General features: G+C 45.7%; 1 protein-coding gene across 8 annotated transcripts in view; it reads left to right on the top strand.

Moving 5' to 3' along the window:
- RBBP5 (RB binding protein 5, histone lysine methyltransferase complex subunit) overlaps positions 1 to 14,040 on the top strand; it is a 570,252-nt gene that overhangs the window by 35,558 nt on the left and 520,654 nt on the right. For all 8 annotated transcript variants that reach the window (XM_069238534.1, XM_069238530.1, XM_069238526.1 and 5 more), the window contains exon 5: positions 12,774 to 12,936. In XM_069238534.1, the coding sequence (XP_069094635.1) occupies positions 12,774 to 12,936 (163 nt within the window). The remainder of the gene's footprint in view (positions 1 to 12,773; positions 12,937 to 14,040) is intronic.

Raw genomic sequence — 14,040 nt, 5'->3', positions numbered from 1 at the left:
ATCCTGTTGGAAGGGATGTCTAAGCACCTCTCTCAGAGTAGGCTTTGTCTCTGACCTCCAGAGAGCAAAGGCTCTCACCCCTGGGGTTCAGATTTTCATCTGTTGGTGGTAGACTGGTTACAACTAGTTAGTGAGCTCATCAGCAGTTGATAGGTTTTCAGGGGCACCTTTCGAGGTGCTCCCTTCCTTAGTGCATGCATTAATAAAACCATGACTGGAATTAGTGAGGGTTTATTATTACGAGATGTTTGATAACAAACATCCCTATTTTCAATGAAGCCATCATGTAGCTGGGGAACTTGTTTGACCAGTCTCCAGAACGTGTACTTAAAATGGCTTTCCTGTTCACTTAGTATGGGCCTGATTTGATGCTGACAGAGGGAATACTCTGTCATAAACGTGACGGATATCCCATCTGCCATATTAAGATCCCCATATGATAGAATGAGATCGTAATACAGCAGACTGGATATCTGTCATGTTTGTGACTGAGTTTTCCCCTCTGCCAGCTTCTAAATCAAACCCTGTGTCTTAGAATCAGCAAAGACGTAGTAGGGCCATATCTGCTCTTGCAGATATGTCCACACTTATAATGCACCCTGCCTTATGGCTGCAAGGCCTGCTGTAGGGGTGACTTACAAATATTACATGTGATGTTTAGGGGATATCGCACACTGTGTGCCATGTTGTTTTCACATTTAGGGAGCACCCTGTCATGCAGACTTTAATGGCAGTCTGCATGAGGTTGGTGGTGGGACCCTTAGAGTGGCACAAGTTGTGCCGCATGTCTTAGGGGCCATCTAGGGACTTACAGAGGTGCTAAAGGGCCTGGTCACTTGAGGATCAAGTGTCCATGTGCCTTGTTTTAGGGAAGGAACACTGGCCCTAGGGATCAGGTTAGCAAGAACCCAGTGCATTTCAGTCAAAGTTGCATCAAAAAACAGGCAAAAACTGTGTGTGTGGGGAGGGGTACTGCAACCAGAACCCAGCTTCCTACACAGCCCCCTCCGCCCAGCAACAAGCCAGGGTACTCAGCCACAACCTGGGAGAGCGTTTCTAGTCTGTCAGGCAAGGAAGAGCAAGGAGGCAGGCTGGATGGTTGTAGGGCCCACTCTGTCTTACATCCTCCTGTCAAGGTCATTTCAGTTGGGAAGCTGACCTACCTCAAAGTGTGCGGACCCCATTTAAAAGGCTTCTTTGCTCTTTTAGTTTTCTTGCTCATTATCTTTTTTCTGGGATGCAGATGTCCACCTCTGCTAACACGCTGAGTAACCCCACCATGCCCAACCGGGTCAGGGGCCTAGCTTGCTGTTTGACATGGGGGTCAGGCCACCAAGCCAAGGACAGTGGAGCCATAAAGGCTAACACCCAGCATAGACCACTGACAGCTGTCAGTGCCCAGAATCACACCTTTACCTCTTGACTGACAGGTGAAGGGGCTAATTTTCAGGCTTCTTTGGGTTCGGGATGCCTGTCTGCTGTTTTAGAGTGGGGGTCACTACATCCTGTAGCAAACACCCTTCTTCTACTCTCTCTTCTGTTAGCTGAGGAGCCACCTATGCATGCTTAACAGCAGCCTGCTAGTCAGGACCTCTTATCAGTCATGCTGGGCTTCACCAGTGTCTACTGTAGAGTTATTTTTTACTGTAGCAGAATCCTCTTGAGTCACTGGAACTTTGGCTAAGAGTTGCCCACCTTTCCTACACTTTCTTCTTTTCCTTTTCTTCAGGGGCCTACTTGCACTAACTGCAGGAGTAGCACCTCCAGAATCCTTGAGAGAGGATTGCCACTGAACCAGTTCCTCTTTTGGGCTTTGACTAACCTGTGGGAGGTCATTTCCAAGAAGACCATTAAGGGAGTGGTGCGAACAGACTACCAACTTTAGGAAGCGGGCCTGGTGTGTGCTGGACACCTATGGTCCAGGCAACCCCTACTAGAGTGAGTCTGTGTCTAGGAAGCCCCAGTTCTCTAGTGGTAGCTGTGGTTAGCAGCCAAGACTCATCTAGGAGTGTAAACCACTTGCAATACCACAACAGTCACACAGCAACTTATCACGCCTGAAAGAAACCACACAGTGTTACAGAAATAAAGGTACTTTATTACAGTAGCACGGAACTAGATTACTTCTAGGCAGTTCCCCAACTGGAGGTAAGTACACACTATATATACGGACAGTAATTATTAGGACTTAACATATAGAAACAACAAACATTGGCACATAATATCAGAAAATAGGTAGGGCCCTATAGGGAGGGGGCAAACTATATACTAAAATAGTGGAATGTGAAGGTGGGTCCCCTACGCAAGGATGTGGATGGTTAGAAGGGAGCTGGGAGAACTGTGGACCCCAAGAGGTGACTACCTAGAAGACCCCCAGTGACCAAGAGAGCAGAGGTAAGTTACCTGGTCTTCCCAAAGTCTAACAAGGGGACTTGATGAAGGAAGATTGCAAGACCAGGGCCAGTCCAGTGGAACCCAACGGTGGATTCCTGAAGAAGAGGACCTGCAACAGAAGAGGACAGAGTCCAGTCTACACAGGAGTGTCCAGACAGGGCAGGAGCCAATACCCACCCTTCTGTGGATGAAGATTCGGGTCTACTGGGGAGATGAAGATCGGCTGTGGAGCCCAGGAGCTGCATGGAGGTCCTTGGCATCGTACAGATGTCCCACGTCGGGCAGCGGGTCCCAGATGCTCAGTGGTCAGGGGGGCCACCAACAAGCCTTGGCAAATGTAAGTTGGAGCAAAGGAAGATTTGCAGTGAAGAAGAGGACCAGCGAGGTCTAGGGAAGTTGACCCTTGGAGGAGAATCCAGGCTATCTCTCAGCAGTCGTGAATGCCAGCAGAAGCATTCTTTGCCCCCACAGGCATTTAAACTTGCATTGAGGCCCTGTCAGCACATCTGAAGAGGAGTCCCACGTCTCTGGAGCAGCAGAGGCGAGACTGCCTTGCAAGGATGAAGTGTTGGAGGCTGGGGCTCCTTAGAGCATGAAGATTCCTTGGAGCAGGAGTCAACAAGCCTTGGTTGCTGCAAGAGTCGCAGTGCTTTTTAGGTGCAGCTGACGTCTTGCCAACACCAGAGGATGCACAGCTGTGGAAATGTTGCAAATGATGGAAGGAGCAGAAGAAACAATGTTACCAGGCCAGGTTGTTTCAGGAGTTGCAGGCTTGTTTGGTTTCTGAAGAGTCCAGCAGGGATTCCAGTGGCCAAGAGCAGAAGAGGTTGATGCAGAGGAGTTCTGTTGAAGTCTTGCACGCCGAATCTGGAGATCCACCCGCAAGGGAGTCCCTAAATAGTCCTACCAGAGGGATTGGTCTTTCTGCAGGTTGACCACCTGACAGAAGGGGTCACTGACATCAGTCACCTGTCCTGACCAACCAGATGCCCCCAGGGGCCTCTGCACATCTTGTTTTCATGATGGCAGAATCAAGGGACCACCTGGAGAAACTCTAGGCATCACCCCTGGCGTGGTGATGGACAGGGGAGTGGTCACTCCCCTTTCCTTTGTGTGCTTTTGCACCAGAGCTGGGACCAGGGGTCCCTGGACTGGTGCATACCGGATTAAGCGAGGAAGGCATGAAATGTGCCCTTCAAAGCAAGACGGTGGAGCAGGGAGGCTGCCCCTCCCTAGCCATGTAACACCTGTTTCCAAGGGAGAGGGTGTTGCCTCCCTCTCGGACAGGAAATCCTTTGTTCTGCTTTCCCCTGCTTGAGCTGGTTAAGCAGCAAGAGGGCAGAAACCTGTCTGGGGGTCTGCAGCAGCATGGGCTGCACGCAAACCCTGGAAGACTGGCAGGAGCAATACTTGGGAGTTCTCGAAGGAGGGCCCCAGAGTGCATGGAATCATGCCACCATTACTGACATTAGATTTGGGGTATGATTCCCACATGTTTTATATCAAACATGCCTAGTTTCTGAGTTACAATTATGTAGCTGAGCAGGGGTGTGGAATTTATTAAAATATCTACTTGTCCAGGGGACAGGTTGCTTCTCAAATCTACTTGTCCTGTAAAAAGATCTACTTGTCCATCTGGTGCCATGTAGTGTGGCGACAAATTATGGCAGCAATCTCATTATGTAAGAGCTCGGATAATAGCCTCTCTGATTATGCCAGGGCTACTACCATGGTAGGGCTTGAATACTTGCAGTTTCAATCCCTACTGTAGCAATTTCCTTATTTTGCCACCTTTCTGCAGATCTGCATACTGGGGCTGGAGGAAGCAGTAAGCAATCGTTCCAGGGCTGGAATGCCTTTGAGTCTGCAAACCTACTAACCTGCATGTTTTAAAGATTTTCACCAGCTTCTCTCTAATATTTTCCCATAATAAAAAAGGTTGGACATTTACTCCTGACAATGGCAGAATTAGAACTTCTTCCAGGGTTGGGAAGAAAGTGGCTGGAGGGAAAATGAACTTGCAAATGCTCAATAGATTTTCACATGAGCAAATCTACACATGCGTATTTACCATGCTAAAATACAGTTCACAAATATTTTATTGGGGGTACGATTTCCTGGTATACTTCTCTTGAAAGCCACTAATTCAAAGGCATATACCATGGGTGCACTATTGTGACTTTTTTAAAGAATTTGGGGCCACATGTAGGTAGGTTTAGATTTGCGACTCGCAAATTGCGAGTCGCAAATCCGAATGTAGGATGGTGTCCCTGACACCATCTGCGATTCGCAAGGGGGTCTCAAATGCCCACCTCATGAATAATCATGAGGTGGGTTGCAATTTGCGACCCCCCTTGCGAATGGCGGCCCTCACAGGGATGGTGGCCTGCTGGAGACAGCAGACCACCATGTCTGTGACTGCTTTTCAATAAAGCAGTTTTTTTTTTTTGTAATGCAGCCCGTTTTCCTTAAAGGAAAAATAGATGCATTACAAAAACGAAAAATGAAATGTTTTCATTTCATTTTTTCAGAGCAGGCAGTGGTCCACAGGACCACTGCCTGCTCTGAAAAAATGTTTACAGTGACATTGGGAACCCCTTCCCTTTTGCGAATGGGTTAGCACCCATTTGAAATGGGTGCCAACTGCGATTGGCTTGCGCCCGCGGTCACAAAACAATCCTACATTGCACTGCGAGTCGCAATTAGGAAGAGAACACCCCTTCCTAATTGCGAGTCGCAAACCTGTTTTGCGATTCGGTAACCAGGTTACTGAATCGCAAAACTGGGTTTGTGCATCGCGATGTGCTTTTTGCACGTCGCAAACAGCGAAATTCGCTGTTTGCGACATGCAAAAAGCTACCTACATGTGGGTCTTGGTCCCTAATTGGGTCTGGTGTTAACAAAGACATTTTGTTTTTGTTAAACTTCTATTTCTCTCTCTATCGGCTGGCTTTACTGTGAGTGATCGCATTCTGCTCTTCCACAAAGAGCATATTGGCACACAAAGTAGTTTTGTTCAGTGTCAGGAACTACAGCGGCAGTCAGTGACGTAACGAAACTGGAGGGTGCCCCTATGCAAAGAACATGGAGGAGCCCCCTCTCCAGACTCACTCAGGGCAGGTGCTGTGCTGAAGGGGTCCCCTGGAGGGCGGCTGCGGGGCCTTTGTTATGCCACTGGTGGCAACGTGTGCTTTTAGAGTTAAAAAACTTTTTTTTTTTTTTTGCCAGTGTTTGTTACAATGTTGAGGGCCTGGTAGCTCCCACAACAATAAAGTGTTACAAAAGCCATGTCAAAACAAGACACGCATTGATGAAACTAAAAGACTTATACAAATATGTCAGATCAGTTGACTTTTTTCAGTGTTTGTTTATTTTCATGCTTCCCATAATCGTGTTAAAAATGGTTACACTGATTTTCCATTAGAAATATTTTTTGGAAATACTAGAATGCATCAACACATTTTATTAAATGACACTTCAAAGAAATAGCACCTAAAATTTCATGGTAGCGAAACTTTTTCCCTACTTGCATTTTTTCTGAACATTTTATTTTAAAAGCAAAGACTCTTCTCTCTTGCTTAACAAGCTTCTGCAAACATTTGCATCTAATCAGAGAGCATTCTGGGAGCATTATACTTAGCCTCATAGCTTGAACTTTTCAAACGTGTGTACACGTTTTTTTTTTTTTTGTACCGGAACCAACGTCGGTAGTGAAGTGTGACCTTTAAAAGATTTATTTACAGCACTCACCCTAATAATGAAGGCTTTCAAATAATGAACCATAAATACAAGTTCGAACAGCATTATCTTTTGGAAACACATTACCTCAACTGCAGAGAATTCCACTCTCTGTAAACTGGCAGCCAAAGGGTTTGTGCTGCAGAGGGTTGGGCCTACTTGTCCGAAGGACAAAGTAAACATGAAAACTTGTTGCCCTTGACCCCAAACAAGATGTCCCGGGCATCGGGCGATAGGAATTCCACATCCCTGAGCTGGACCATGGGTAGTGCAACATTTCCTGTGGCCAGTACATGGATAAAATGACTTCTTTCTATTTACCAAGTCCAGTGCTTTGGAACTGGAGTTTGTAGGGGCACTTCTGCTCATGCAGGGGTGTTCTCATAAACAGGAACCTGCAGTGTGCCCTCTGGGCTGGGAGGGCCTACCATAGGGGTGACTTACTTTGATTTGGTGCAGTGACCAGCATTGAAAGGGTGCATGCACCTTTTCAGGCAGGCTGCAATGGCAGGCCTGCAGACATAGTTTTCATGGGCTCCCATGGGTGGCATAACACTGCTGCACCCCCTGGGCGACCCCTGGTATACCAGTGCCCTGGGTACCTAAGTACCATACACTAGGAACTTACAGGGGTACACCAGTGTGCCAATTGTGGGGCTTAAAGGATACCAAAGCAACCACATTTAGAGGAGAGGGCACAATCACTGGGGTCCTGGTTAGCAGGATCCTAGTAAAAATAGTCTAAACACACTGATAAACAGGCAAAAAGGGGGAGAGGAGTAACCATGCCAAAAAGTGTGACTTTCCTACATCACCCTTCTCCAGCTAAAAAATCACAGCTATCTCTAGAGACGCTAAACCCACTGGCTTATCAATACCCTCCATTGGGACTGCCCTTACTCTTTTAGTCTCACCTGGGACGTACTGGTTTGAGAGTACCAGTCTGTCATGCACAATGGTGTAATTGGCACAGGTGTCTCGGAGCAGTGGTTGGGTTTCCATTCAGCAGTAGGTGGTGAAAGTGTTTGCTCCCCTCTGGAATCTCCAACTCACCTTTGGGCTCTACTTTCCTTCATCCTTTAGGACTACTCTGGCAACCCTTGGGGGCACACTAGTGGGTTTGTTTTTAGGACAGGAAGTGTCCTTGGTTCGGTGCCCTGCCTGTTTAGTCAGAGCACCAAGAGTGTATGGCATCCCAGTTTTTACCCTGGCACCCACTTTTGTTTTGTGAGGTGTCCTGGGGTCCAGCCTCCTGAACAGATTTTTGGGGACCTACAGAGGACTCCTTTTTTTTGTTTTTTATAGTGGTTCACCTTTTTCTCCTAGTAGAGCTTCCCTCAGCCTTTCTTTTAGTCACCCTCTCCAGGACTTTTCTAGGACACTCCAGTTTTAACTGAGTGATCAGCCTCCCTCCCCAACTCTTGGGGAGAGACTGACCCTAGGTCCAGCAGGTATTGATGCAGCGTTTCAGAAGTACAGTTATTTAACAGGTGCTCCGTCATAAATTATAAAGCCCATCATAATCGTGCTCCTGACTTCCTTTTAAACAACCACCATAGTGTTTTCACTGAAAAGTTTGCAAAATCTACCCAGGACTGACTCAGGGTTTTCCGAGTCTCCCTGAACCTGATTCTATATTCCTCAGTGGCGAGTCCACAGCCCTCAATCAGGGTGTCCTTCATGGGGTCTTAGGACTCTGCAGCTGTCTCATCAAGTGTCAGGAATCTATCCCTGCACTTGCCTGCAAACAGCTCCCAGAGTAACAAACCCCACTACTTTTTTTTGAGTCTCCTCATTCTGCAAGCCCTCTCAAAGGCTGTGAAACATTTGATGATATTATCACCTTCCTCGTATTTGAGGACGATCCCTTTGGGACTTTTAAGGTCAAAAGCTACTTCTTTCTCCCTATTTAAATTGTTCCTACATTCAGATATGGGGTCTAGGCCCACCTCAATCCTTTTCTTTTTCTATAGCTAAGATTCTATACTCTCATTCTGTCCTCATAGATCAGCATCTACACTGTCTCTATCCACTGGGGTACTGTCTGTAGTGTTCCCAATTGTGTTACTATCAGAGTGAGTGTTGAGGGAATCCCCCTCTTCCTCAGCAAGGGTTTCTTTTTATGCCATGCCACTATCATTTACTGCTAGCAACTGCAGGTGGGCTTTTGTGTGCTCAGGGCCCATGGCAAGTTAATTAGATATTGAAAAATATTTTTGCCAACTAAAGTCAATCGTGGATTCTTTAGTGGAATTACAATACTGACAGAGTGGTACAGTACATGCAAAGTCTTCTTCTCATCACTGTATCACCAATGTGGGAAGCTGGTTCTTTATATAGTGGACCAAAATGAGGTACGTTGTGCAAAGAGTCGAAGCAAACCCCAGCGGTATCACAGAGACACAAATTACATCCCAAATGCTCTCTTCTGTGTTAATGTGATTGAGCAGTTAGGCGTATCAGAGGAAAATGCCAAGCATCTAAGGCACATACTCCTATAGGAAGTGAGACAGACACTCAATAATGAAATTCAACACCAGTTTATAAAAATACCACATACTTGTATATAAACTTGATACCAAGATCATCGGAATCAGGTGAGTACTTTTCAAATAAAAGATCTTTACAGCTTTCAAAAGTTGACAGTGCAATTTGTGGGTGTGGTAATGTTATCCTGTAGGGGAAAAAATTTACTGAATTCAGACACTTCACAGTGTCTTACAGGAGTGTTCTCCGAGACTTAAGACGAGTATGGGACAGGGTTCAAGGCCACACCAACAGGTGACCACAGGAGGCTCCAGGGCATCTGGGTGCAGATGTGTATTACGATATCAAGTGTCCCATTCACTTCAGTGGGAAACAATCCGGTTGGGAAGTTGCAAGCTGGGACTGGAATGCCAGTCAGGGGGAACCCATGGGGGGGCTCAACCCTTGAGGTCCTCTGGCACGTGGGGATACTGTTAGTCCATTTCTCCTCGGGCTGCAGGGCTTTGGTACAGTGGTGTCTTTTGGTGTTGGGTCAGATGCTGGACATATTTGTGGTTGGAGGGGGCCCCCGCAGAAATGCACTGCTGGCATTAACTGGGGGCCCAGTCTGACCAAGCCAACAAGTGGGCTTATGTCTCACGGGGCTGGGAGTTATGAGGACACCCTTGGTCCTCTTGTCTTCGGTCCGGGGCGGACGGGTGCAGAGGTGTCCTGAGGCGTCGGGTCTTTGTATTCAGGTCACTTGCGGTTGCGGGGGTGCCTGCAGAAACAAGCTGCAGACGCGATTGGGAATTCCACAGAGGTCAAGCTCGGGGTGGACTGTGTCTCCGGAAGGCTTGGGAACCATGTTGCCACCATTGGCTCACTTCCGCTCCGGTTAGGTGGCTCAAGTGCAGTATGGCGTCAGGTCTTTGGCAGTCCTGGCCATCCCAGTTCTTTCTTTGGATGCCTACAGATACAAAGAAGCAGCTGCTCTGCTCCAACGGAGTTCTTCTTGGCAGTTTGAGGAGCACTGGAATCTCTCCCAGTTTCTGGAGGCTGAAGTGGCAGGACAGGTCAGCTGCTCCGCGAGAGTCGGGTGCAGTATACAGGCTGGCAGGTTTAGCGCCAAGTCGGTTGTGTTCTGCGATTCTTGGGTCGACTGGCTTCTTTTCCACTCCTTCTTTTGTATCCAGCGCTGAGGTCCTGGTATCTGGGGGTTCCCTAAATACCCAATTTAGGGGCATTAAGGTGAGTTAATCCATCTCGGGTATTCAGCATTCAAATCATTCTTAGCATGAATGTTAAAAGCACCAAGAACTGTTCTAGAATTGGAGGAAATGGTAACTTTTTACCGCAATGTCTGGGAATTTACCAGGCCAGAATGAGACCTCATCGGAGGGCAGTAGGTTCAAATAATGACCCACGATAAGGAGGGAGACAGGGTGGCTTTGCATATGATGGTTTCAGGCCTAGTTAGTAGGTATTATTTCAGATAGTGAGCTTGAGTTGGATCTAAAAAAAATGCTACACTCCTACAACTTTCCCCACTCAATTTCTGAGACGGCATAGTAACGCCTGGAGGACTGACAATTTCTGTATCTGAGTTAGATGTTTCTCCCAGCCACGTCTTGGTTATAAACAGAATGCCTAGATTGGTATCCATAAGCTGTTGAAATACCTCCTAACAATACTTGGGGAAAATAACATAGATTGAGAAGCCCACACTTCAAGAGAGGCCCATCTCCTTTCAGTAATGGGTGGAATTTCCTTTAAAGGCTAGAACGTGTTGGTGGAGAGTTCGGCCTCATTTCCGACAGCCCTAATCCCTATAGCACTGGCACCATCCTCGGGCTGTATTCCTGCAATGCCAAGCATTTTTGTCTGAGAATAGTATACGAGAAGGGCTATTTTGCTTTGCAGCACGCCTCAACAAAGACACATTACCCTAGAAGTGCTAAGATAGAAAGGTGGTGTGCTACCTCATACTTGGTATGGTATTGTAGGATGTTGGGCAAGAAGCAGTGTAAGCTATCTAAATTGAACCAGCTGAGAAAAGCTGAGGGGCACCAATGGGGAGAAAACAATAAACATGGTCTGCCATAAATCAGCAGTCCAGTCGTCAGTCAAACAAATATTCCTTTTTGCGTGTATTTCACTTTTTCCTTCAATACCGAGCATGTATGAGGGGACACCCCACCTTTCTATCTTAGAGCCACTAGGGTAAGCTATTGGGCTTCAGATTATAGGTCTGTCCTCCCATCGTTATACCAGCTCTTTCTGTCAAGGAACACCAATGAAGTCCAGAGGTATGTTCCAAGACCCCCTTGTGATTGATTCTGTGAGGTTTCAAGTTTTTTTTGCACCTAGCTGGTTCTCTTTTACATTTTCTGGAATTTTATCCATTTTTGACACACCACATGGGTATTGGTTCCAATTTTTCTTTTGTTGGTCTTTCCTGTACCCCAATACATTATGAGGTATTGTCCCTGCTATATAGTTATTCTTTTGCTAGTGTTGTTTGTGCAAGTTCCTTTTATCTTTTGATGATTATATAGTTGAGGGTGAGCCTGAATGTTATGTTGCTGTGGCCTTATATTGTGTGATACAAATAGTGCAGCCAAAGAACATTGAAGCACAGCTAATCTCAGCCAATGACACCAATACCTGACCTAAACTGAGCAGGATCCTGTTCTCTTTCCTGAGCATAATGCCCCATTCAGTTCTGGTAGAGTTAACAAACTTTGATGGTCAGTATAGACAATAGCAGTGTTATAATGTGGTTGATTAGTGTGCAAAGGTAAACTGTTCTGATTCTAATCCCAATCAGTGCCAATTTGCACATGTGCCAATCAGAGCACGATGTTCATGTCCTGTACCACATCATAGCATTCAGAGTAGCTTTTGCAGAAGATGTGTTACAGTGGGCTTGGGGGTCACCCACACAAGCTTAGCCTTAGTTCGAGAAGCTAATTCAGCAATTAGTTAGAAAAGCTAATTCAGCAAATTACTGTGATAGCAACTTTAATGAATATAAAAAAACTCAGTAATATGACTGGAAAAACATTTATACCATGGATCAGTGGCCCAGCTTGATCTGTCTAATTTGTAAGCAAACATCAGTGTGTCTTCTTGATCGAAGAAAATGTATCTACAGACCAGAGCCAAACTGTTCTGATTGTCCTCAAATGTAACAGGTGTGAACCTGTAGCAAATAGTTTTTCTATCAAGTGTTTGGAAAATGTAGGTCTCTAAAATCCATTTATTCTTAAATTAATTAGACAGCCAGGCACAAAGCAGTTAGTTGCTTTTGATGTGTTTTGACTTAGTTTTTGTTTTAGCTTACATTAAATTAAAGGGACTTGGATCTTAATTGTTAAGTATTTGGCATGCTGAAAGTTATAGCTATAGTACAAGTTGTTTGTGTGCCGGTTGAAGCAAATCAAGTGCAGATTACAAGTCATGATTACAGTGTACAAGCAACCCCCAAATTCAAGGGCCTTTCATTAGTTTCATCATTGTCTCTTGAAGCTGAACACTGGAGCTCACACAGCTCCAAATAAGTAACCCATCAAACAATGCATGGTAATCCACACAAAATGCTGAATTCTCACTAGATAAGTATAGTATATTGAAGTTTGTCTTCTAGCTGTGACTGCTCAGTGGAATCAGACAGCCATTGCAGAAATCTCTACTTGACATCCTGGTGATAGGTTTTAATATTGGTGGGTCCACTCAGAGTTCATCCTTTAGATTTAGATAAAATGTGTCCCGTTGAGATGGGTAACAATGCACATCAATAAGTGGCTCCTGAATGTAATTAAGGGTGAATGTGCTCTTTTTTAATAAACCTTCTGTAATATCATTCTAGTTATGACTGAATAATCCTGATCAGCAAAAGAGCATATGCTACCCAAGGCTTGGAGCTTTGTCTGTGCATAGGTGTTACAAATGAAATAGTACTGATGGTGTGGAGACAGTGGCTGGCAAATAGTGGAGGGCAGGGTATGGGAATGGTGTGGAGCCAATCAGTTTGGGATTATGGGCCTTGTGAAGAGCCGGGGGCCAAAGTGTGGAGAAGTGAGGGTTGGTTGATGTTGTAGGGGGTCTGGGCTTGGCTAATAGTACATCTCTAGAATATAAACCATATCTCAATTCTTTTCTGTCTGCCTCAGAAACAGAGTACTGGTTTGTCCCATGAAATCTGCTCCAGTGATGCTGACACTTTCGGATTCCCAGCATGTGGTCCTTCCTGTGGATGACGATTCTGATCTGAATGTGGTGGCATCCTTTGACCGACGTGGAGAATACATCTACACAGGCAATGCCAAAGGCAAGGTGAGCCCTTTACTGAGATCCATTTAAAACATGAACCTTGAGCCTGCCTCTTGAAAGATCTTTGTGCAGTCATTGTGAGCAGAGAACTTTGGCAGCTTTATTAGCCTTGTCAAACCTGTTGCAGGCATGGTTCTGAAAAAACTGTGCTGCTACATGTTTCTCATGCAAAATTCTAGGTGGAAACCTGCTTCTTACCAGAATACTACTGCCCTGATAATAATGCACTTTTGTCACTTAGCAGTGTTGTTATACAGCATAGCTTTGATGCCATGGAATAAAAGAAAACACAATGGTAGGAAATTGTGTCAAAACCAATTGCATGGTATTTGCAGTACCCCCAGAAAGATGGGGGTGACTGGATCTTGATGGTAACTAATTATGACTGGGGAGAAAGGGTACTGAAGATTGGACCCCCTCTCCCCCTCCTACACCCAGACCCTCCCACAGGAGCACCACACCTCTCCAACTGGATTCCGTTGGTCACCAAACAAACCACAACGCTCATGGCATCCACCCACTCGGGAGTCCCCACTAATTCATGTCCTCACCACCTCTTCAATCTCTGCAGCATCATGGTAAGCTTGGTACTACAATCCATCACAGGCTTTGTAAAATCTGCTCGCTATGGTGAGTCTTATTTTATCAGGTCATGCTATTTTATGGGACCTAGTCGCCCATTCTGGCGAGTTGACAAAGAACAGGTGTTCTGTTTACTCAGGAAGTGAAAAAGCAATAAAAACGCCTTAAAACAAGATTTAAACTTGACACATTTGCTCTGTGTTTAGACAGAGGTTAAAAGTAATTTATTGTTCTTACAATTACCTTTCCTTAACTGACTGCAAAGTTCCAGGATTTTATAAAATGAACTATCTGACCTGCTGTACAAAGAGTGTGAAATGAAAGGCTGTAGGGTGTCGGATGTTTCCTAACACATTTAAATAGCTAATACAATCCAAAAAACAGTGGCAATGCCAAGAAGCATGCCCATCCAGAGGTAACCACAGGTGTAAAGAAATGGCTCCCTGTTGCAGTTACCCCCCACTTTTTGCCTGATACTGATGCTGACTTGACTGAGAAGTGTGCTGGGACCCTGCTAACCAGGCC

The sequence above is a fragment of the Pleurodeles waltl genome, chromosome 6 (genome assembly GCF_031143425.1).
Source record: "Pleurodeles waltl isolate 20211129_DDA chromosome 6, aPleWal1.hap1.20221129, whole genome shotgun sequence".
In the NCBI taxonomy this organism is placed as follows: domain Eukaryota; kingdom Metazoa; phylum Chordata; class Amphibia; order Caudata; family Salamandridae; genus Pleurodeles; species Pleurodeles waltl.
Note: the sequence above shows the minus strand (reverse complement) of the source record. Positions and strands in the feature narration are given on the sequence as shown.